Consider the following 22,938-nt stretch of genomic DNA (forward strand, 5'->3'; position numbering starts at 1 on the left):
CTACCTATAATCGAATCGATTCGATGGCCGCGGCCTCGAGCAAGCGAGCGCCAGCAAGGATTGTATCGCATTTCAATCCCTTCCTCTGGATCATCGCATTCCAGAGCGCGCCATGGCAGGCGCAGTGGCGAAATCTCCTCACCGTGGTCTCGATCATCGCCATCGCAATGCTCGATGGCGCGAATCTATGCCCTGGATTTCCTCCACCAGTGATGGCAGCATATACCCGGGGCGGGCATCTCCATCCAATCGAAGAACACCGATGAATGATGGTAGCGATGGATTCCAGGCAAATCGAACGATGCCAGCTCTGCCATATCAGGCGGGGATCCGACGGCTCCGGCTGCCCGCCACGCCAGCAAATAAGGCGGGTAGGGTTCCAAGCTCTAGGGTTTGGTGTGTGTGGGAAGAAGCTCTGTGTCGAGGTAAGCGGCCGCTCGCTGGCTCTTGTTTCTCTCTGCTGATTCTCGGCGCCAGGATTCCCTCCAGATTCTAGGTTTCTTATGCTGTTCTGAGGCGATTTCCGGGGTATGGCAGGGTACGAGGACGATCCTCCCGCAAGAGAGCAGCCGCAGAATGGGTCGGCCTATGATCGAGAGGGCGAGAGGGATCGTCACAGCCGAGACAGGGATTTCGGCGGCCGGGATCGCGAGAGACGGCACCACCGGGACAGGGAAAGGGGCGACAGGGGCGGCGAGAAAGAAAAGGAAGAGGGCCGCTACGACAGGGACAGGGATCACCACCACCGCAAGGGCGGCCACCACGATCGCAAGCACCACAAGCGCCAGTCGAGATCACACTCGAGGTCCCGCGGCAAGTCCCGCGAGCACGACCACTCGAGATCGCGCTCGCGGTCCCGGTCGGGGTCCGAGGATCGCCGGGCCAAGAGGGCGAGTGGATTCGACGTGCCTCCGACCTCCACGACGCAGGTGCTCGCCAACCCCCCCGGCTTCTTCCCCGCGGTGATGCCGCCGCTGGCGGCCTTTGCCATGCCTCCGCAAACCATGACCCAGCAGGCCACTCGCCACGCCCGCCAAGTCTACGTCGGCGGCCTCCCGGGGCTCGTGAACGAGCAAACCATCGCCACCTTTTTCAACCAGGTGATGGTGAATGTCGGGGGCAACACCGCCGGCCCCGGGGACGTGGTCGTGAACGTCTACATAAACCAGGAGAAGAAGTTCGCGTTTGTGGAGATGAGGACGGTGGAGGAGGCGAGCAACGCCATGGCCCTGGACGGGATCAGCTTCCAGGGCGTGTCGGTGAGAGTGAGGAGGCCGAGTGACTACAACCCGTCGGTGGCTGCGAACCTCGGCCCCAGCCAGCCGAGTCCGAGCCTCAACCTCGCCGCCGTCGGGCTCACCCCCGGGGCCGGAGGCGGCGTTGACGGCCCCGACAGGATCTTTGTCGGGGGCCTGCCGTACTACCTGACCGAGCCGCAGATCCGGGAGCTGCTGGAGTCGTTTGGCCCGCTTCGTGGGTTTGATCTCGTCAAGGACCGCGAGTCCGGGAACTCGAAAGGCTATGGCTTCTGCGTGTACCAGGATCCAAACGTGACGGACGTGGCCTGCGCGGCGCTCAACGGGCTGAAGATGGGGGACAGGACTCTGACGGTGCGGCGGGCGACGGCAAACGGGCAGCAGGCCGGGCAGGATCACGCTCACATCCTCAGCCTCGCCAAGAGCTTGACGATGAACGGCGTGTTCCCGGACGAGGGCGCGACGAGGGTGCTGTGCCTCAAGGAGGCGGTGCTGGAGGCGGAGCTCATCGAGGACGAGCAGTTTGACGAGATACTGGAGGACATGCGCGACGAGTGCGGCAAGTTTGGGACGGTGCTCCACTTGGTGATACCGCGGCCGTCGCAGGCGGCTGAGGTGGACGGCGTGGGGAAGGTTTTCGTGCACTTTGAGGATACCGGCGCCGCGACGCGGGCGAGGATATCGCTCAACGGCAGGAAGTTTGATGGGAGGGCGGTGGTGGCGACTTACTACCCGGAGGAACAGTTCATGGTGGGGGATTTCAGTGGTTGAGTCGAAGAGGATGGTCTGGTCGACAAGCACAGGCGCAGGCTACACACTCGAGAGAGGCAGAAGGGGAAAAGCTCGTTTTGGTCGGCTGGTTTTGTTTCTTGGGTCTTGCAATGATCGAGCGAGACTATGGTTCGTGAGATGGAATTCAAGGGGTACCAGCCGGGCTGCTCTTGTAGTGTTCTCACGGTTTTCTTTTTTCTCTCTTTCGTTACTACTTGATAAGTTTGCGTTTGATGTGTAGGAATGAATGGGAGGAGCAACCTCCCAGGTATGTCTCTGTTTTACTTTTCTTTTCTTTCGATTTCACAGAACTTTGGAGTTGTGCGTTCCAGTACTATCCAGGTACACTCTTGGATCATATCCCTTGGCTAAAGTTTGCTAAAGCTTGCTTCATTGTAGGATACGTGAAAGGAGCAGCTGCATGGCAATTGGAGTATTTGTCCACGAACTGGATCATCTCTCCGTACGAGTAATCCATTTCTCCCTCGACCTTTGGAAACGGCAAGGAATGGCCTCGATCTGGATACTCGACAAGCTTTGCATCCTTTCCAGCTTTCGGGAGCTCTTGGTAGTACTCCACTTGGCGGCTGTAGAGCAAGTCTCGAACCAGCAGCAGCGATGGCGGCATTGGATCGATATCTCCTCGGCACTCGGGACTCTGCAGTAGTCATGGTCGCGGCTGGCACCCTCGGGGAGACAAAGTCGCCAGAGAGCATCGCAGTAGCGTGAGAACGTCGGGCCGCTGGAGCGACTGGATCTCGGACTTGGATCTCTCCTCGGCTCCAAAGAATGGAACTACTGTGGGATGAGTCCTTCGATCCCCAGCGGCGAGAGGTGGCAGTGGGTCAATCGGGCAGCCATGTCCTTCCGGAGCTGATGGCCGGGAGAAATCCACGTTCTGGAGCCAGGGGTCGCGATCCACGGGCGATTGCTGGGCCTGGGACTGAAGCCACTGAAGAGACACGAAAGAATCGTCACCCCATCTTTTGGGAGATGGCACCGCAAAGATATTGGAAAATGTCCAAAGCATGGGAGAAGGCGACGAATCCACTGCCATGGAAGTAGACGAGTAGCGCGCGCTTGCCGGTGGTAGCCGATCTGATTCGAGCCCATATTCCCGTTCCTCGCTCCAGGATCACGCCCTTGCATCCAAATTCGCCCTTGTTGAAGCTCGGACAATCCGGGCACTACATCGCCCAGCAGCTCGCAATTGGCCATCGCCCACACAGAAAACAAAAGTATTGGAGAGGCATCTGTATATATATAAAGCGAGGAGCGGAGGTCTGTAGCCGTCTGATCGCAGGCATGGGGAGGCTTGGTATCCACGGTGGGGGAAAAATAACGTGTAGCAATGCTCTCCTGGGCACATGCCACATAAAATTTAGGGTTGTGCACAATTATTTGGAAGATGTGTGCTCAACAAGTTGTAGGCTTCATCCTATGGCTTGTGCTTTTAGAATTGACCAGCACTAGAACTACTCCAGATCTTCCAAGACCAATACCAAGAAACTAAGTTATGCATTGGCACTTCCTAACATGTGGTTGGTGAGTTTAGTCACTGAGAGCAACTTGAGACTGCTGCGTTGGGTGTTTGCCAGCCAATGAAATGAAAGCATGCTGGCTAGGACAGAGGAACACCTATTTGACACTGAAAAAAGGCCACATCATGATAGCTGTTGGGACAAGGTTCCATGGCTTTGTTGGTGGCTCTGTTTGATTGAGAGATTGGAAGAAAAATGTTCTTTTATGTGTTCTATTCTTTAGCATGAATGCATTTCCAATGGAACTCCAACACTTGGTTTCTAACGCTGCATTGCTTTCCTTAACACAGATTTGATTTTATTTATCAAAGAATGGATACTAACGCACTATAAACCAAAATTATGTTATTTTATTAGATAAGTTTAGCTTATGAATACACTAGATAATTTAGAAATATAGTTTTATGACACTAGAACACTATAAACTATGTGTATTATGGGAATGGAATATAGAAATATGCATATCAATTTGCCCAAAAACCCTAGTTTATATATAAAACTGAGTACTTCAAATTAAAACCAATCCAATTTTTATTAAAATCCTAGTATACTAATATTAATATACAACATTATAATTGTACGCTTATACTTCACATCATCCCCTCCTCTCAAAAGGATAGAAAGCAATTAAGTTCTTTGGTTGACAAGCTAAAATCTAAAGGAACATCAAGATGAGGGATTAATGAATTTATAAGTAGTGTTAATTGTTCTTTATCCCTTTGTATGAAGCATTTTAGTTAATGCATATGCACAAATCAGCATATTGAACATTTGGGAAAATGAATTAATATTGTCATCCACTTTATACTCTATAATGAACAATAATAGGAATTGTAGCATTATTATTGTCCCATTTATATGCAACCCAACAAACTCTAGTCAAACTAATAGAAGAATGTTCATTATATATAAATCCTAAAATCTAACTGTAAGCAACTAAAGAGAATAACTCAAAAGATAATTTATGATGTTTAAATATAAAAGGAAAAGGCCCATAAATAAGAGTGCACTTCTTTTTCCAATCAGTTAAAAGTCTTGGGATACTTAAGGGTAAATATCTTTGGGTTTGAATAGTATTGAGACAGGTGACCTCCTAGAAGTCTAAATTCAAGAGCTTACACTAGCATTAGCAACTCGTTAAAAGGAAGTATTTAACAGTTATCACGGATGCACTAACAAAATCATTGACTTCCAGTAATTATATGCAATAATGATGTAGGTTAGGGTTATGAATCAGCTAGCAAGTAACCTGTTCACAACTATAGTTAGCTTGGCTACAACTCTTCTACATACTTCAGTTTAGGCTATAGCACTACTCTATAGTTGGTGCTCATTGTGGTATATGTGTGGTTGACTGCTACCAGCTTTGTGTGTTCTATATACAATTGTCAAGGGCAGGTGTGTGGTGAGTTCTTTTGAGTTCTAGCAGTCTGATTCTAACAATCTTTAGTACTTGTTTGTGCCTCATATCTGTGAAGAACGAAAACAAGAATTAGTTCAATCAAAGTTTGGTTTGTTTTTCTCTTATTTTGTAGGATGGTGGACATGGTATGGGCAATCATGATGCATGGTGACCATGGCTTTGGCACTTATGGCAAGTAGCAACTTCTAAAACTATAGTTGTGAAGCTATAAAATGTGAGCTTACAATACTCCCAGCAAGAACACCTAAAAGTCAAACTTTCAAGCCTAGCAAGAACACCCAAAAATAGGTTAAGGCAACCCAATTATTTTGATTTAATTTCTCAATTGATAACTATTTAGGGATTCTCATGGTTGAGTAAAGGCTTGTGATTGTTTGGAGTGGACCTTTTGAGCAGTAGTTCAGTTCTCGCAGGAAAGTGCTAACATAAGTATGAGGTTTCCTCCAAGAACATTTGCATCCTGGACTGGAATTTTTCTTCATTATTTTATTATATTAATAGTATATTAATACTTTTTTCTAGTACAAACTATAGCTATGAATAATTTTGAAGTATGTTTTAGTTACTAAGGTGGACAATGTAAATAGAAAATATTCATAGTTTATTAAAAAACTATATATAATAACTCTATAAGGGGTTAATGGGATTCTTGTGGGAAAAGGAAAAGTAATTAACTAAGAATTTAAAAAAAAAACATATAACTGTGGTAAATACAGGTCTATACATAAATTATAACAAAAAACACCATTTGAGAAAGGTTATGAATATATATACTATCTTTGGGACAAGATTGATAGTATTTTTCTCCTCAAAAAATATGCATGAATGTGTTATCACTCAATCATACAAGAGACAACTAGTGAAAAAGAATCCCCAAATGCACACAAAGTTGTTATAAACAGTACACCTATTATATTACATGATATTAATGAAACACAAACTCGCATACATGTTAGACTCCTTGGAGGAAGATGTACATGCTAAGGATAGCCTTACATGTGAGTTGTTTGGTGACTTAACCCCACAGGACATTGATAAAATTGGCAATGGACATTGACAAACATGAGGAAGTCCTTAACATTTCACATGTTATAAAATAATTGAACTAGATAATGTAGAAAGAAGAAAAATAGATATATAAAGTGTGTTCTACTTTATAATAAAATATGCAATAATATATTCTTTAAATATTACTTTCACGACTCATCAATGATAGTGAGAATGTGAAATCAATAAAATCCGTTGATACAAGTAGAAGAAAAACTAGTACATCGAAATATATTCTACTTTCAAATAAAACATGGAATTAATATATTCTTTGAATAGTGCCTTTAGGATCTTAGCAACTTGTTAGAAATGTTAATTTGATAATGGTCTATCTTAAAACGATATTCAAAAGGAAAATGACAAATATGATAGCTAAAGAAGCTGTCTTGTGAAATAGATTGTGTTTACAATTGATGTGTTAGTGGAAGATAATATGTTCACAAAAATGAACTACTGCTCACAAATGGAATTATTGTTGATGTGCTGGTAAAGGAGAAAGTATTCACAAATGGAGCTACTACAAATGTGTTGGTTTGAAGAGAAGGTGTTCATAAGTGGAGTTCCTGATGGATTTATAAATGTTGAGCATACTAAAAATATTGAAGAAAACCCCATTCATAATGGACATGATAAACATAATGTGGATATGGTTTATAAGCCCAAAATGGATGATCTAGAGATAGTAAAGGAATCATTGTTTACAAGTGAAGTTCTTATTGAAATTGAAAAAGATTATAAACAATGAGGACATGAAAATTGCTAAGGAGATAATATTGACAAATAGAGTAGAAATGTTAAGTGAAAATGGACTTGAAGAATTTTTCTAAAAATCTGGTGTTGAAAAAAAAAAAGACTATAAATCAAGCAATACAACATCAAAAGAGTCCATATATACTTGAGTGTATGTTTAATGACTTTATATGACCAATATATATTAGAAATATGTGGCAAGCCTGTTAGTCCACTTCCCTCAACCTAATTTAAGTGATAGAGGTAGTTCTAGAGGAAATTATGGCATACAAAAATCTAAAATATGCTATTTAATTTGAGGTTTCTTATATCTACTTTTAATGACTCATCTTTCCTGGAATAAATTAATTGAAAAGCATCCATGGCTTTCATCTTCATTCTTATGCATATCAATGCCAAAAACCTCCTTGTTAGAACTAGATATGTATATGTTTTCCTATGTTTACCTTAAATTCCTCATCTTTCCTAGTAAGTGTTTTTTGGGACCTCTATAATCAATAGCCTTACCATGAATGTTTATGCTTCATATAATTTATATTTATCAGTTTCAAAAAATTTATGAGGAAATAAAATTATGTCTTACATATCTTATTGGGAATAAAAAATACTAAAGTAAATAGCACAATCCAGATTTAAATCTCCAACAACTTGCATAACAAAGAGTGCATAAAAGCAATGTTAATTCTTGAAAATGCACCCATTTTAAAGGATTATTTGGCTCAATAATTCTAGAACCACATTAGCACCTTAACATATGAATGCATAAAAATTTTAAATTTGTTGCAAATATTCGTAAACCTTAGTAGTTTGAGCACTTTATTTTATGCCCATCTTATAATATTCAATAGTGATGATGTAAAGTTAAAGCCAAAATTAAATAGTCTTTTGTGTCAAAAAGATCAATGTACTCAAGCTTAAAGCTTATGCACTACATATAAAGCAATTCAATATTGGAATTTTAAGCCAAATTTATGATGTGTTGTATAATAGATATTATATTATAAATATGAGAATTTTTATTAATTTTATTTGAAACATCCAAGATGATTTGTTGTGTGTGTAGCCCACCAAACTTTTTCATTATTTATTATATAAGACACTAAATTAAAATTATTTAGTAATTTTAAATAAGTAAAAAAATAACAAAAAGGACTATTTGAGCAATATTTATTAATAGACCAAATTACTATATTATTTTCAGTATATAATACAAGATTACCATCATTTTGAATTTTAAGAAAGCATAAACCATAATAAGTTTTTATATTGTCTGATTTCCATATTAAATTTCTTTTAGAATAAAGTGAAACTTTGCAATTTGATTCAATTAGTAATATATTTTTTCCATTTGAAGATCTTAAAAATTGTCCAGTAAAAAGAATATTATTTTTAAATCCAGCATTTAATGTTGTTAAACAGCTCTCTTGAATGAGTATAGTGTTATTTGATAAAAGTGAATCTAAGAGATTTTTATAAAAAAAGAAGGAATATTGAAGTTGGTAGTTAGGATTCATAATTCTACAAGAATTTGAACGTGCATTTCTTATAACATCTCTATAACCATTTATTATTCTATATAAACCATAATATAAACTATTACCTGTTAAATCTTCCCTATCTATGTTAACACAATATCTATTAGGTACACGTTTAATTTGTGTAACAATAACGCCTCTTGATTAATAATTATTTGAATTTCTTCTTCATTTAAAGTATTATTATTTCCCCAGGAAACGACTGTTGTTATCTGAATAAAAAAATATATGTTTAAAAATAAAATTTTAAAATATATTAAAATTAAAACTAAGTTTTTCATTGATAAATTTTGAATATTTCAATTTTAATTGAAGGATTGTTTTAAAATAAGCATAACACTTTGAAATTTATAATGACCTCACTTTTTCTAAAATAATTTTTAATTGTAGGATAATTATTATTAAATTATTATAATTTTATTACATAGTTTGTAATTTTGGAATTAAATTTTGTATTTTGAACTATAGAATTATTCTAAGGATTGTGATTATTTTTAGATAGATTCCTTAGTTTTCGAGTTTTTTTATATATTATTATTACATAATGGAATATTTATAACAGTTGGATTCTTAAAGGCTATTTTCCAAGAATAGGCTTGGACATTTTCACCTCTGGTAATGTTTTTATTTTAAGATTTGCCAAAGGGGCCATAATTTTTGAACAAAATGGCTGAAGAAGTGCTGTGATCTCAACTTCTGTCATCCCTTCATTATCTAAGCTTAAATTATATGATCTTTGTAGAAACTATGTCCATCTTGTTAGATAGAGCTCACAACCACATTCTAACAACTCTAGCACACAAACAAGCTGGATTTACATTGACTCGATTGGCAATTGTCCACAAATTCCTCCAGCGCTTCTTGCTTCTTCCTGAAACGCATTCCTCCACAAAGCTCGAGGCAAACCTAGAACAAGTGCACTGGGAAACGCCATGGCCTGAAGTGACCCCATGGGATGGTGGAGCCAGTCCGTGTTCTTGGCAACCGCATCCAAGATATCCTCCAGGACGTCCTGTTGAGCGCTGGGAGACCACCACAGGTCCCAGCCTCAGTGAAACCCAGCGCTAGAGCCGGGCTAGAGCTCGGTTGCATTCGCTCAGCTGCTAGATTCAAGATGGCAGATCACGCCCGCGTCTTTGGAGAAGCTGTAGCAGCCAACCCAGTCGGGCGAGACGCACTGAAGAGACCAGAAGGCCCATACAATCAGTGGAGAAACGAGCCATCCTTCGTCTTGTAGATTGCCTGCAGGAAGAGCCACCAATGCGCTCCACCGTGCGTTGCCACAACATGGAAGTTTTGCTAGCGATCCAGCTCCATCTCCCGCGTGATAAACTTGTAGTTGGGATGGATCCAGAGCGACTTGTACGCTAGGCCAAGAACACCACCTTTCTCTGGCGTAGCATGACAGGCTCACATCCAGATACATACACATTCCGACCCTTCTTCCAGAAACTTTCAAAGTGTACGTTCACTCTTTTGGATCACCTCTCTTGGCTAAAGTTTGCTGGGGTGTTTCTTTCGATCTTCTTCTTCTTCTTCTTCTTCTTCTTCGCGGGAGTCCATGCAGGGATAATCGATGTAGCCGAGCACAGGGTGGTGCGTGTAAAAGGTGGCGCGGTTGTAAGGATTGAGCTGGACGTCCCCGTGCCTCGCAAATCGCGCTGGGAGATCCGGGTTGGAGATGAAGAGGCGGCCGTAAGCCACCAAGTCCGCGTACCCCGACTGGATGGCAGCGTTGCCCAGCTCTTTCGTGAATCCTCCGCTGCACAGGAAGGCTATGGACGATCCGGACGTGGCCTCTCGCAGGAAGCCCAGGCTCCGGTTCCAGTCCCTGGAGCTGGCGAAGATACTCTTCCCCTCGGTCATCATCTTGGAGGACGAGAAGGCCGGCTCGGTGGCGTGGAGGTAGAGCACCCCGAGCTTGACGAAACCAGCTACCAGGTGGTGGGCGAGCGCTACCGGGTCGCTGTCCGTGGCACCGAGGTGGTCGATGATGGGGGAGATTCGAACGGCAGTGCGCTGCGGGCCGGCTTCTCGGCAGATGGCTTCCAGGATTTCGAGGACGAGCCTGGATCTGTTGGCGATGGAGCCACCGTAGGCGTCGTCTCGGTCGTTGATGCCGTCTTTGAGGAACTGGTCGAGCAAGTAGCCGTGCGCGGCGTGGATCTCGACGCCATCGAATCCGGCCGCGAGGGCGTTTCGTGCTGCGAGCTGGAAGTCTGTGATGAGCTGCGGTATCTCGTCCGTTTGGAGAGCTCGGGGGGCCGAGCATGGGACCGGTGTTCCATCTGGGAGCCGGACTGTCCATCTGGGAAGAAGTGGATTGTTTGTAGATGAGACAGGGGCCTGGCCTCGGGGCTGGAAACCTGTATAGAGAAGATAAGTTCTGTGCTACTTTCCTCCCATCTAGAAAGAAAAGAGGAACTTACAAGTATGTGATGCTCTTCCAACGTGCCAGAGCTGGCAAAAGAAGATGGCACCTTTGTCATGCACAGCTTTCACGACGGGCTTCCAGGCTTGAACCTGTTCGTCCGACCAGATCCCTGGAGAATGTGGCCACCTGAAAGCAAAGCAGTGGAGATCATTAGAAGAAAAGATCGAAAAAGAATATGCTCACCCGATTCCTTGCTGCGATACAGCTGCTGCCTCCGAGATCAAGAGCCCCCCAGGCGATGCTCTCTGGGAGTAGTAGAGGACGTTGGCAGGCTGAGGGATGTGGTCCGTTGCTCGGCAGCGAGTGACTGGCGCCAAGACGACTCTGTGCGACAGAGCGAACGGACCCAGCTGGAATGGTTCCATCAGAGGATTTGATGAGCTTTCCATTGCCTCCCGCTTCTGGCTCTCAAGATTGGACGATTCTGGCTCTCAAGATTGAACGATTCTGGCTCTCTGCAAAAGTGAAGAACGCATCCAAACAAGCTTATTGTATTCTTCCCTCCATGACTTCCTCAGCGCGTGCTTAGCGCATCCGATACTTGCGATACGTGCCACGGTGATGCCGATGCTTGCGAGGAAGATTAAAATGCGGTGAGATTGGAAGAGCCAAAGACTTGGTAGATCTGTGCCAGCTTGAGTGAGAAGAAGAAACAGAAAAAGCGACGTCTTTACCTTTGTGTGACGTACGGCCTGTCAAACAGTGGCACCGGACGCGCTTGAGTAATCATTTCACACCTCAGTGCTCTCACGAATCTCTCTTCTTCCTCCTGCCATCATAAATCAGTACTAGCATCTCATCGCGAGAATCTGGCTTACCTTTCTCGCTAATTCCAGCTCTTCCTTTAGTTGTTTATACATGCTTTGTTTCTCGACAATCTGAACGTGTAACTTGCTGAGCATTAATAAAGCATGTAGGAAAGCCGACCTTCTTTTCAAATGCTGCACGTTGGATAGCCCGATTGTCAGCTTTGAGATTGAACTCCTTTATTTCAGTCAGAGGCTTTCTGGATCTTCCAGGGACAAATACTGCACCACTGTTGGCAGGAAGAAGGTTAAGAATGGAAACATGAAACTGACTGTAGTAGGCGAAAGTAGTAGAGCGTAGCAGAGGTACCTGCAGCTTCTTGGTTGGGCTCGAAATCTAGACAACTCTGCCCTTTGCTTATCCGCTCTAGCGCGATCTTCAGCTAAGCGTTGCACTTCCTGTTCATGCCTCGTTAAACTCTCAAGCCGAAACGGTTCTGGTCTTGTGCATGGCTTCTGAGCTGGTTTTGCAGGTACCTATGGCACAAAGAATGAATCTGTCAGGCTTGATTGAGAATGAACGTACGTTTGGAAAATCCGTTGTGAACGGCAGCAAATTCGCTTTCGGGATTCTTGACAACGTTTCGGACGTCATCTCTTTCGAAAGTTCTTCCATAAACTTCCCCATCTTAGCCGAGCCTCGTTCCTGCAGATCAAAGCTAACACTAGTGAAGAATTATGCAACCAAACCTCTGTCAGAAGATGGAAAGGTTTTGCGATTGTTTTTCCTCGGATTGGACGAGGATGCGAGTCAAGAGAAAGCTGTCACAAGGTAGAATAATATAGTTATACTCTTTTAAGCGAGAACTTACCCTCCTGAAACCTTTAAGAACTTCTCGATGACATCTTTCCTTTGTGGCAAAATTAAACTCCTAGAAAGTTGCAAACAGAAGCTTGGTTGAAAGTAACAAGTTGACTTACCAATGGAACTGTCACATGACGTTTCTGATGTCGATAAATCCCCAAATCTCCTCGGCTCTCAAAAACCTGCAACAAGTCGATGTGAATGTGAAACAAGACCAGGAAATGACGACCTTTTTGTTGAGTGGCAGTGCCTTGAACTTTGGAACTTTAGCTCGCTCATCTTGTACCAGTTCGTCGCTGCTTTTGGCCCTGAAAGAAGACTAGTAAAATGTGAGACTCTTAAGAGAAAGTAAGATACCTTGGCCGATCTGGTATGGATATATGACCCGCAGGAGCAGACTTGCGTCTTTGCTTCTTCTTTGTTGAGAGCTGAGGAGACAACAAATTGTTTTCAAATCGGACAAATAACAACAACAAACTTACGTTCAAAGGCTGCTCCACACACTTTAGAGAAGTATGCTGCATAGCACGCTCGTTCGTTTTCAGATTGAATTCCTGTAGAACATTTGTCGACATAGCGAAGTCTTATATTTTCGTATACCTGAAATCGTGGTAACTCAGGAGTACTTCTCGGGAAAGCAGGCAAAGTCGGGGCTTGAAGGATCTGTGAACATTAAATGCGAGAATTTTCATCATGAGAAGTCTTACTTTCTTATTTGCGGGGCGTGCTTTGAACTTTGGCATTTTAGAAAGAATTTCTTCCTCGAGCTCGGTAGCGCTCTTTACCCTGGTAAGACGATACGAATTGGTCTTATCAAGCGATGTCAAAGAACGGGCAAAACAACTAGCCTCGGAGGTCGTGATCGAGAAGAAGTTTCGAGTTCTGGATCCTTTGGCCTTGACAATGTCAATTTTGGTTTCTGATTTAATAGGACGTTAGAAATTAAAATGTAAAATATGGTCTCACATTTTGCTTCTGAAAGGGTGCAGGTGTTCTAAGGTGAAACCGTTGAACTTGTTCAGCCACTGATACGAAATCGCCCATCTGAAGGAGATCGCGTCAAACTTTAGACATACCAATATTAAAAAATCACCTTTGAAACACTGTCATGTCCTCCTTTTCTATGCATTTGTGCTCTCTTGTCCGTTGAAAGCTGAAATGTTTGAGGAACGGTTGGAGCAGGCGTATACTTATGCGCCTGCGCCTACAATGTTGGCTTAGTTTTGAAACAACTAAAATGCATAGAACTTTCACCTGCTTTTGTCCTCCATCTAGTTTTCGTCTTTTACAGGAATTTCCTTGAGGTGTTGGGGCTGTTTGTTGCTTGGCAATGGCTTTCTTCTTTTTTGTAGTATCGTGAGTATGCCTGCAAGCATAGAAATCAAGCGTCGATTTAAATATTTCCAGTTTCATAGAAGATTACGTACCTTTTCATTTGTTTTTTCACAACGGCTGGTTCCCATAATCTCTTGGCAGGAAAATCTGCAGTCAAACCTGGTTGCATCCTGGCAGAATCTTCCGGCACTTCATTGCTGCCAGTATCCGCGCTTACTATGACTTCATTTTTCTCGGGCGTTGAGAGATCTATCACCTCTGGCAAATCTGAACCAGCAGCTGCAACAGAACAAAAACGTCCAAGTTGAACATGATAAATCCTACTCACCCAGAGAAGTCGTCGTGGCTGTAGTGTCCGTTGTCTGGCTGTCTAATCGGATCAAAAGCTTCAACTTCCTGTAAAAGTCGTGAGAAACAACAAGTCAAATTGCTGATAGCTTTACAGTTGCTCGTCTCTATCCGGATGTGTGATCTGGATCGAAATTAACATCACGTGTTAGGAAAAATCGTCGGAAACATTGTCTTTTTATCAGCCATCACAGACCTGGTCTTGTTTGGAGTCGGAGAATGGACAAGCTGTTAGAAGGAAATACCACACTATATTAATAACACAAGAAAAAAAGATGGAGGAACTTACGTGATGGCTCGTAACCAGCAGCGATTTCAAACCACCTCTCCACGGCTCGGACCTGTTCTTCAGTCTCATCCACGCAGAAATCGAAAAATTGCGGGGCACAAAACTCGTAGCAAATGTCGTGGCAGCTCAAGGGAGGCATCGGTAACACCATCGCCATTGCCGCCATGCCAAAGAATCCAAAGCTCCAATGCACTCTAATCCTAGGGTCACACCGATCGCGCCATTCTTTGGTCACATTCTTGGATTTCTTGGAATTGCTCCACAATATGTCGGCGATCGAGAGGATTCTTGCTCACCGCTGCGATCAAAACCCCGATTCAACGAGGCGCGCGCAAAGATTGAGAGACGAGAAGAGAGATCGGGAGGGAGATTTCAAGAACACTCACCAGGATCACCGCCATCGCCCCACAACGCCGAGAATTAGGGGTTCACCACCCGAAACTCCTGCGATATTCACAGCATCACCTGGCAGCGCCAGCGTTAGATTCTCTACTCAAGAGAAAAATATTCCCATGTGAAAGGCATATTCTACTATACTAAGAATATTCTAGATTTTAAATTCAAATTCATTTTCTTATTTTCTTACCGCCCACGAGCGTCGACTCGACCAAATCCGGGGAGACACGTGCAAGAAAGTGAAGCCGCGAAGAAGCTAGTCTCCATTAATGAAGGAAGCTGCGCGGTTTGTCCGATTAAGCCAATTCGCTACGTGCTACCATGCCTTGCTCGTTCGTCAACTCGTCAAACAAAGAGTGCTGTGTGTGTGGCGGCATATCCACCTAACGCGGTACAACGCACCGTTCCCCGCACGGTACACCAACCTCCCACCAGACCGCGCGGTCGTTTCGGGCGCCGCGCGCTCTAAAGGAAGCTAGTAGCGGCGCAGCCAGGCCCCACTATAGCGCCCGACCGGACCCAGCGGCGCCGCCGTAGTCCACGGGTCAATCTCCTTGCTTTATAATCTCTCTTCTCTTCTTCCCCAGAGATAGAAGGCTCTCACTCTCTCTCTCTTCTTCTGGAACTTCTCCGCTATAGCAGGAGCGCATGGAGCTCTCGATCGAGAAACTGAGATCGCCCAGGCGGAGATCATCGTTCTCGAGTAGCTTCTTCCCGGAGGATCAAGCTAGCAGCGCTTGCTCCACCCCATTCGTGAGCGCCCCCTCCAGTCCCCGCTACTACTACAGCGCGCCACCGAGTCCTCCTCCTCTCAGGCATGATCTAGGCGGAGCGGAGGCGGCGGTGCCTTTCTCCTGGGAGGAGCGTCCAGGAACTCCAAAGTCATCATCGCCAACTTCTTCTTCCAGGACGACGATGAAGAACTCGGTGGATCATCTGGCAGCCATGGGAATGGGATTCCACTTCAGTGCTCCGGTGAGCCCCCAGCGAGGAGAATTCGACCACCAGGTGAATGGAGGATTGATCGACGAGTTTGAGTTTAGCTCCGCCAGGATATCTGACGCCGACTCGGTAGTCTCCCACGCCGATGAGCTCTTCTTCCAAGGACAGATCCTTCCACTCACGCTTCCCAGCCGCTTACAGCACCACAAGTCCATCTCTCTTCAGCTCCAGGATTTTAGTCCACGGACGAGTGATGTCTTTAGCCCCGGAGCAGCGCTGTCCAGCCACCAGCTTCCATCTCCAAAACCGCTGCTCAAGTCACCACCCCGGCTATCCTCGCCTTTGCAATCTCCGCATCGATCCAGGTCGCCGTCCAAGCTTGCGAAGGTTGGCTTCCCTGACGAGAATAGTTTTAGGAGCCGGTCTCGTCATCCTCCACCATCGTCTCCACGGAGAAGCTTGCGAGAGTTGCTCCACCTCAGCGTGAGCACCAAGTTCGCCATCCTCAAGCCTTCCGACAGCCGGAGTGGCAGCAAGTCTTCATCTGGAACCGACAGTAGAAGTGGCAGTCTCAAGTCCTCTGGAACTGACAGTAGAAGCTCCAGCAACTCCTCGTCGTCTCAGAGGTTCTCCAACTCGAGGAGCTCGTCCGTTTCATCGAGCGGCGCGTCCAGGCAAGTCACTCCTGTGTCCTCGCGGGAGCTGCTCCAGAATTACAGCAAGAATCACAAGCCACAAGAATTGAGAAGGAAGACGTTGCTACCTTACAGCCAGGGTCTTCTAGGATGTCTCAGCTGCCTCACGGTGCCGTCCCTCCGACGCGTCCAGGATCTCGACTATTAAAGTGGAAAAACGATGAACACGTTTGGTTTGGAAAAGAATACTTAATGGATCACTTACTGGATCGGAGGAACAAAGAAAAAAAAGGCTGTTTTGTTGCAGTAGCTAGATGCCGCACGAACGAATGCCCCTGTAAAGAAAAATGCCTGACAGTTTGTAATAGAAAAGCGAGCACGATGCACGCACAAGGAAAAAAAAAAGAAGAAAGCCTTACCAGTGAATATTCTGATTCATCTTGCTTTTCTCTTTCTTGGGTTCGTGTCCCGGACGTAAGAAGTCACTGGTTTCGGTAAAGCAACTCCAGCACTCCGGGAGAGTTGAGCAAGCTGTTGAAAAAGGGCTTTGCTTTCGTTGTTGATGAAAGCAATCGCAGTACCCGGCTCATCCAATCTCGACGCTCTCCCGAGCTGATGAGTGTACTCCTGGACAGTGTTTGGCATGTCGAAGATGATCACCTGCGTGGCTCTGAGAAGATCCAACCCCCGCCCCAAAACTCCTGTAGCAACGATCACGTCCAAGCTCCCAACCAGGAAGCTTTTCAGCACCTCACGCCTCTCCTTCATTGCCTTGTGCCCGTGCAGCGAAGCGCACCGCAACTTCGTCACCTTGGAGATGGCGTCGCCCAAAAGCTCCGCTCCAAGTCTAGAGTTCACAAACACCACACCTGGCGGCTGGAAGCGCGAAGAACTCTGAAGAATGTCAAACAACTTCTTCTTCTTGTTCTTCGTTTCCACCCAGACAACCGTCTGCTGCACGGCACCAGTGGGAGCACCCGGCGGACCCGCGGAGATGACCATCAAACTCTTCGCGATCGACGTCGCAAACTTCTCGATCTCGGGAGGAACAGTAGCCGAGAAAAGCATCATCTGCGGGGTCGGGAGAGCCCGGACGATCTGCATGACTTGCTCACGGAAGCCCCGTTCCAACATGCAGTCCACTTCGTCGAGCACGAGCACGGAAACTTTGGCCAAGTTGACGTCCTCGTGCCTGGAAAGCACGTCCAAAAGCCTGCCTGGAGTCCCCACAATGAGCTCCACTCCCTTCCTGATCCTATACACTTGCTGCGGCATCACATCTCCCCCGACCACCAGCGCGGTTTTGAAAGGCAGGCCCTTGGCGAGAATCTTAGCGTGGTCCTCCACCTGCGAGCTTAGCTCCCTTGTCGGCGTCAAGACCATGGCGAGCGGAGGACGAGACGTCTCGTCGTCCTCGTCCGGACCTCCTCTCCGGATCTTACAGCACCTGGCGATGATCGGCAGTAGAAAGCTCAGCGTTTTCCCGGATCCGGTGTGGGACGAGACGAGCAAGTCGCGGCCTGCGAGAGCTGCTGGGAGAACTTGCATCTGGATTGGAGTGGGAGCCTCGTAGCCAGCGCTTGACAAGTTCTCCATGAGCCTGGGAGCGAAGCCACACTGTCCAAAGTCAAGGATGGGAGGACGTGGCGGAGCTCCTCCTTCTCCGCGGACCGAGACACCGATGCTTTCTCTCAGAGCTAGAGCATCCTGGATCGAAAGACCGCCTGTGATGGATTCCTGGTCGATCTCCCACTGCTCGTTCCTAGCCTTATGAGAATTCGAAGTGAGTTCTTTGTACCTGACCACCACCTTCTTGCATTCCAGGCTACACACATCGTCCCCGGTCTCGTCGCAAATGTACTCCCCAAATCGCTCACACACGGCGCATCGCGGCTCGCCATCGCCGGCATTTCGCTGCTCCACGCACCGCTCCTTGACGGGCTCGCCATCGACCTCTTCTACCAAAACCAGAGAAATTTCTTTGGAAAACCGATCCAATCCCACCGGCGCTTACCTTCATGATGCTCCTCCTGCGCCGCCGAGACGAGATCCCTCCTCCCGAGCGCCGGAACGCGCGATGGATCTCCGCGCGCCGCTAGACAGCGTGGGAGGAACATAGCACATAGAAAACCCTAATTTCTCACTCCAATTAAAACTAAGTATACATACAGTTAGCTCGCAATCGTCCACCATAGCCAAGCCTTCGGACCTTCCACCGGAATTCTTCCAGTCTCGCCCAAGGAGCTCTTTGCGAGAGAGCTCCTCCTCGTCTTGGTGCTTGCTAGTTAAATGATCTTCCGGGGCTTCGTTATTGTCATTGATCTTGGTCTTGATCTATAGCAGTGTGATCTTCGGCTGCGTGGTTAATTCCGTCCAGCTCTCCATCGTCGTCACACATTTGAGTTTCCGCGTTAGCAGCAGCAGCTTGTTTCACGAACTGGCCTCTCACTCGCGGACGCTGCTCGGCCAGCCTCTTTCTACTTTGGTATCGGACCTGGAAGAACAAGCCATTAGAATTAGCTGTGACAATTCTCACATCTTCAAGCACTTGGAAATCGATCCATCAAAGGAAAACAAAAGCTTTCTCTCCTCGCACTCTCGTCAAGCATGGAGAAGATCACGAAAATGATAAAGTTCACAAAGCAAAAAACCGAGTTTTCAGAGCACAAGAAAAAAAAAAACAGTTTTGAGACTTCTCTCCGCTCGCATTCTCGCCAAGCAGGAAACTCTAATGCTTTCACAAGGAAATAAAAGCAAGGAAAAGAAAAATCGAATAAGAGAGAAAAACACGAAGAACACAACCAAAACGAAGAGAAACACAAGGAACACAAACAAAACGAAGAGAACGCGAAAAACACAAACAAAACGAGGGAAGCACGAAGAACACAAACGAAATGAGAAGAACACAAACAAGGCGAAGGAAGAACATACCTTCTTCTCGAAACACCGCTCTTTCCTCTTCTGCCGGAACTTGTAGAGAGCAACCTCTCGCCGCGTGAGCCGAGCACTGTCTGGAACTTGTGTTGCTCCACCAGCTTCATTGATGGTGTTACTAGTGTTGCTACCATTGGTCACGCCAGTAGCAGCGGTAGCGTTTCCACCCCTACTGCTCCCATTGTTGGTACCACCACTGTCACCATTACCAGCCGCTAGACTGCAGCTCCCCTGGCCTTTGTGGATGTTATTGTTGTTGGCACTAAGATTGTTGCTACCCGAGACGCTACCATTCACGCTACCATTGGTGCCATTCACGCCGCAGCCATTGCTACTGCCACCATTGCTCGCCTCCTCGTTGCCACCACTGTTGTTAGTAGCCCCACCGCCAACACCGGCCTTGGGAGCTTTGACGCTCACGTTGGACGATCCACACTGCTGAGTGCTTCCAACTCTCATCAAGTTAGCATTGTTGGTAGTGTTGTTGTTGCTGGTGTTGGTGTTGTTGTTCACGGTTAGCTCGTCCTCCTCCTGCGGCTGCTGTGCATGCTGGTGGTGATGGTGGTGGTGGTGGTGGTGATGGTGGTGTTGTTGTTGTTGTTGTTGCTGCTGCTGCTGCTGTTTTTGGCTTTGATCTTGCTGCTGTTCTTGATGGTGCTGCTGCTGCTGCTGCTGGAGTTGGATATGATGCTGGAGCTGCTGTTGTTGTTGTTGCTGCTGCTGCTGCTGGTGAGGAGCTGCTAGCATCGGAGGCGGCCACGCCGGTGGAGAAGAGCCGTGGTAGAAAAAGTGATGGAGAGACTGAGCGTAAGCTGCCGCGATGTCGTTAAATGCCACGAAGTCCGAGGCTGCGAGCTTGAACTGGGAGGCGGCGGCTGCGGCAGCGGCGGCAGCGGCCGCCACCGCCGCTGCCTCGGCTTTTGGAGGCTTGAGGACTTCAGCGGCGGCGGCCGCGGCGTTTGCATGGTGGTGATTCTGGTCTGCTGCTGCCGCTGGTGTGGATTTCTCGTTTCCAAACCAGAGGTTGGCGGCGATGGAAGAGCTCAAAGTCGAGTTGTGCTGGAGCAAAGGATTGTTGCTATACCTGAGACACGCAAAGTGTCAGTGATCTTTATCGTAAAAGTGAAAGAAAAAGATAAAAACCCGACCTTGAAAAGGCAGATCCACCGGAATGATGCAAGAGCCGCTTTTGCTCGCCATCGCCGTCGTCCGGCCCCTTAACGCGCGTCCTTTTCAGCGACAACTCGAGCGCTGAATCGTTGGAAGGCACCGAGTTATCCTTGGAGTCTAGTTTCTCACCCGGCTGCTCAAACGCCGCTTGCTTCTGTATGCTCGCCAGTAAATCCTTGCACGAAGGCTCCCCTCCTCCTCCACTCTTCCCTCCCGCCGCGAGCGATGGAGCCCTCTCGAAAATGGTGATGGAACTCGAAATGGTGGACTTTGCTCCGAGAAGATGACCGCCGAGCAGCTGAGAAGCAGTCCTGCTTTTTTCCGCCATAGCCACCTCTCCGCAATCACGATCGATGTCGATCTCCTCTGCAAGCCAACCACCAGTTATCTCACGGAAAGATTGGACTCGAGAAAGAATACCACGTTTGTCACGCTGGAGAACCAGCTCCTCGGTGGCATGGCTTTGAACTTCCACTGGCTTCTTCGTCCACGAGCTCTGCAGGAGAGAAAGCGAGGCGTAGACACGAAAGAACGAAAGCGAGACGCTCAAAAAGCTCTACCTGGGTGCCGCTACCATTGTCACTCCCACCTCCGACGTTCAAGCCACTTCCATGCTCACTTCCACCGTAGCTCTGACTGTTGTTGTTCCCCCCGGCAGCCTTTCCAGTTTCACTTCCACTGCCACTGCCACTCGACTTTCGAGCACGCAACCAAGAAAAACGGGATTTTTCATCAGTAAACACGAACTCCAAGGCATATGTCAACAGCTTACGCTCAAGCACATCCTCCAAAAGTGCTGCCACAGGTTCTTGAGCTCGTTCTTGCGAACCGGCTTCACGAGGAAGTCGACCGCGCCTTTGGACAAGCACTTGAGCACAACGTCCATCGAGTCCAGGCAAGACATCACTGCAAAATCCGAGAAGCGTTAGACCATGGCACTCGCAAGCGTAGCAAACACTTACTAACAACTGGTATCCTCTTGGGCGAGTCACGGCTCATGATCTTGCCGAGGAGCTCGATCCCGGACAGCCGCGGCATCATCAAGTCCGTGAGCACCAAGTCGACGCTGCTGGATCTCGTCTCGAGGATCTCCCAGGCTTGCAAGCCACTAGCGGCAGGCGTGACTGAGATTCAAGCACAAGCACAGAGCCGACAATTAGAATCGTGATCCGAGAAACCAAGACAGTAACCTTCGTAGCCACAGTTGCGGAGGAGCGCCGCCACGACGTGCCGGGTGGAGTCGTCGTCCTCCACGAGAAGAACTTTAAGGTGGTGATGCTGGAAAGCATTCTCAGCTTGCTGCTGCTGGCGATGGCGATGCTTCTCCTCCCCCTCTGGCTGGAGCTCTTGCTCCTCCTTTTGGTTCCCGGCATGGATCTTCGAATTTGGCTCCGCATTCTTTAGATCGTTCCCGCTATCGTTGTCGTCGGAGCTATTGTTCGTGGGAGGAGCTCCATTCTCGTTGCTACCCTGTGCTCCTTTGCCATTCTCGCCGCTGGCCTCTCCCCTAAGAGCACACGACACACTACTAGCTATGGTGGGGGTAGTAGTAGTAGTAGTACCGTTGACAAGCACGCCTTCCACCTTATTCATCAAAGGAGACCCGCGATTTCTATCCTCGAGAGCTAAGATCCTAGACACCACTCTCTTGATCTTGTGGCTGGATCAACCATCTGTCCCCTGTCCTACGCTTAGCCGGGACGGCGGCACTCCAGGAGCTCGGGGCTTCACCTCGCGGGACATTTAGGAAACCCCGTGAGCTCCAGCTTGATCCTCCATGACTGACCCACCCGGAAGATTTGCGCCCTTACCCACAATTCCCAGCGATCCGCGCTCCAACGCCCAAGAATTCCTGCGTCGCAGCACTGGCGAAGCTTGCGAAGCGAATCCACAGCGGCAAGGAAGGATAGACGCGAACAAAAGAAAGAAAGATTATACTCGACCCTTCCACAATCCTAGCTGGCGCACGCCACGCGGACGTGGCTCAGCCAGCAGGGCGGAAATCTCGGAAGATTTTTCCCCGGCCAAGTCGAGCTGGCATGCCACGCGGCGTCCCGGGACTCGCTGATCCTGTCCACGTTGGCGGCGAATCATGCGGATCTAATGGAGGGACGCGAGTGGTGAGAGGATCAAATGGGTGGCCAACCAGCACACGAGATATTTTGTGGACACGTGGCATTTTTACTACGACGAATTCTGGTGGTCGGCTTCCCTCCACGTGGCGAGGGTTAAATTGCGGGAATATTCGCTCAGACCCTACAATAAAGCAAAAGATAAAGTAAAAGCGCTTCGCTTTTTTCTCTTTAACGCGCTTTAGAAGGACTTGATCGATTCTGCTGCCAGTAGTCGAAACCTTTGGACAGGTGGGCTAAAGGTCGATCATTCCAGATACCATACTGTTGATCACTCAATCTATCTTAGAATATATTTCTTGACCGATTGTCCTTTTTATCGTGGTCTCTTGCTTTGAGAGCCACGTACCATCAATTTATCCTTTTAAGATAAGGATAAGCCTAGTATT

The 22,938-nt window shown here is 47.1% G+C and overlaps 5 protein-coding genes across 8 annotated transcripts; 2 read left to right on the top strand and 3 right to left on the bottom strand.

Annotated features, from left to right (window-relative positions):
- Nucleotides 1-96: 96 nt before the first annotated feature.
- Nucleotides 97-2,215, top strand: LOC9636180 (splicing factor U2af large subunit B). Of its 3 annotated transcripts, none has more exons than XM_002979677.3 (2): nt 97-425; nt 538-2,215. In XM_002979677.3, exons 1-2 carry the CDS (start codon nt 113-115, stop codon nt 2,025-2,027), a joined length of 1,803 nt encoding a protein of 600 aa, XP_002979723.2. In that variant the 5' UTR covers nt 97-112; the 3' UTR covers nt 2,028-2,215. The 3 variants fall into 3 exon arrangements, with proteins under 3 accessions (XP_002979723.2, XP_024540420.1, XP_024540419.1); XM_024684652.1 differs by having other exon boundaries at nt 364-425; nt 490-2,215; XM_024684651.1 differs by having other exon boundaries at nt 399-425; nt 478-2,215.
- Nucleotides 2,216-9,738: 7,523 nt separating this feature from the next.
- LOC9636181 (putative 12-oxophytodienoate reductase 11) lies at nt 9,739-11,169 on the bottom strand. Its single transcript, XM_002979820.2, has 3 exons — nt 10,941-11,169; nt 10,753-10,883; nt 9,739-10,689 (listed from the first exon to the last, which is right to left on the bottom strand). Exons 1-3 carry the CDS (start codon nt 11,144-11,146, stop codon nt 9,818-9,820), a joined length of 1,209 nt encoding a protein of 402 aa, XP_002979866.1. The 5' UTR covers nt 11,147-11,169; the 3' UTR covers nt 9,739-9,817.
- A 56-nt stretch (nt 11,170-11,225) lies between these two features.
- On the bottom strand, nt 11,226-14,820 carry LOC112349718 (protein TPX2-like). Of its 2 annotated transcripts, none has more exons than XM_024684644.1 (24): nt 14,727-14,820; nt 14,341-14,638; nt 14,248-14,279; nt 14,147-14,175; nt 14,032-14,099; nt 13,796-13,982; nt 13,623-13,734; nt 13,462-13,566; nt 13,335-13,412; nt 13,217-13,287; nt 13,076-13,154; nt 12,969-13,031; nt 12,851-12,922; nt 12,726-12,796; nt 12,598-12,676; nt 12,485-12,550; nt 12,376-12,435; nt 12,254-12,325; nt 12,090-12,209; nt 11,874-12,040; nt 11,685-11,793; nt 11,576-11,635; nt 11,432-11,526; nt 11,226-11,382 (listed from the first exon to the last, which is right to left on the bottom strand). In XM_024684644.1, the coding sequence occupies exons 2-24, from the start codon at nt 14,504-14,506 to the stop codon at nt 11,283-11,285; spliced, it is 2,061 nt and encodes a 686-aa protein (XP_024540412.1). In that variant the 5' UTR covers nt 14,507-14,638; nt 14,727-14,820; the 3' UTR covers nt 11,226-11,282. The 2 variants fall into 2 exon arrangements, with proteins under 2 accessions (XP_024540412.1, XP_024540411.1); XM_024684643.1 differs by having other exon boundaries at nt 13,462-13,572.
- A 212-nt stretch (nt 14,821-15,032) lies between these two features.
- LOC9636183 lies at nt 15,033-22,345 on the bottom strand. The gene is made up of 12 exons (XM_024684708.1): nt 21,608-22,345; nt 21,380-21,541; nt 21,190-21,323; nt 20,978-21,112; nt 20,838-20,913; nt 20,396-20,783; nt 19,245-20,331; nt 18,631-18,807; nt 18,328-18,445; nt 16,733-18,271; nt 16,579-16,648; nt 15,033-16,514 (listed from the first exon to the last, which is right to left on the bottom strand). Exons 1-10 carry the CDS (start codon nt 22,008-22,010, stop codon nt 16,749-16,751), a joined length of 4,203 nt encoding a protein of 1,400 aa, XP_024540476.1. The 5' UTR covers nt 22,011-22,345; the 3' UTR covers nt 15,033-16,514; nt 16,579-16,648; nt 16,733-16,748.
- On the top strand, nt 15,385-16,521 carry LOC9636182 (probable membrane-associated kinase regulator 3). The gene has a single exon (XM_002979678.2). The coding sequence runs from the start codon at nt 15,385-15,387 to the stop codon at nt 16,519-16,521; it is 1,137 nt and encodes a 378-aa protein (XP_002979724.1).
- Nucleotides 22,346-22,938: the final 593 nt, after the last annotated feature.

The sequence above is a fragment of the Selaginella moellendorffii genome, unplaced genomic scaffold (genome assembly GCF_000143415.4).
Source record: "Selaginella moellendorffii unplaced genomic scaffold, v1.0 SELMOscaffold_42, whole genome shotgun sequence".
In the NCBI taxonomy this organism is placed as follows: domain Eukaryota; kingdom Viridiplantae; phylum Streptophyta; class Lycopodiopsida; order Selaginellales; family Selaginellaceae; genus Selaginella; species Selaginella moellendorffii.

Bases quoted from the DNA above. Each gene is read 5' to 3' on its own strand.
- LOC9636180 (XM_002979677.3), top strand. From the start codon at position 113: ATGGCAGGCGCAGTGGCGAAATCTCCTCACCGTGGTCTCGATCATCGC. The intron at 426-537 runs GTAAGCGGCCGC...GGGGTATGGCAG, and splicing joins GGAAGAAGCTCTGTGTCGAG to GGTACGAGGACGATCCTCCC.
- LOC9636182 (XM_002979678.2), top strand. From the start codon at position 15,385: ATGGAGCTCTCGATCGAGAAACTGAGATCGCCCAGGCGGAGATCATCG.
- LOC9636181 (XM_002979820.2), bottom strand. From the start codon at position 11,146: ATGGAAAGCTCATCAAATCCTCTGATGGAACCATTCCAGCTGGGTCCG. The intron at 10,884-10,940 runs GTGAGCATATTC...CTTTGCTTTCAG, and splicing joins GTATCGCAGCAAGGAATCGG to GTGGCCACATTCTCCAGGGA. The intron at 10,690-10,752 runs GTAAGTTCCTCT...TTCTCTATACAG, and splicing joins TGGAAGAGCATCACATACTT to GTTTCCAGCCCCGAGGCCAG.
- LOC9636183 (XM_024684708.1), bottom strand. From the start codon at position 22,010: ATGAATAAGGTGGAAGGCGTGCTTGTCAACGGTACTACTACTACTACT. The intron at 20,914-20,977 runs GTAGAGCTTTTT...TCTCTCCTGCAG, and splicing joins ACAATGGTAGCGGCACCCAG to AGCTCGTGGACGAAGAAGCC. The intron at 20,332-20,395 runs GTCGGGTTTTTA...TGCGTGTCTCAG, and splicing joins GGTGGATCTGCCTTTTCAAG to GTATAGCAACAATCCTTTGC.
- LOC112349718 (XM_024684643.1), bottom strand. From the start codon at position 14,506: ATGGCGGCAATGGCGATGGTGTTACCGATGCCTCCCTTGAGCTGCCAC. The intron at 14,176-14,247 runs GTCTGTGATGGC...ATTTCGATCCAG, and splicing joins CCGACTCCAAACAAGACCAG to ATCACACATCCGGATAGAGA. The intron at 13,983-14,031 runs GTGAGTAGGATT...GTTCTGTTGCAG, and splicing joins AGCCACGACGACTTCTCTGG to CTGCTGGTTCAGATTTGCCA.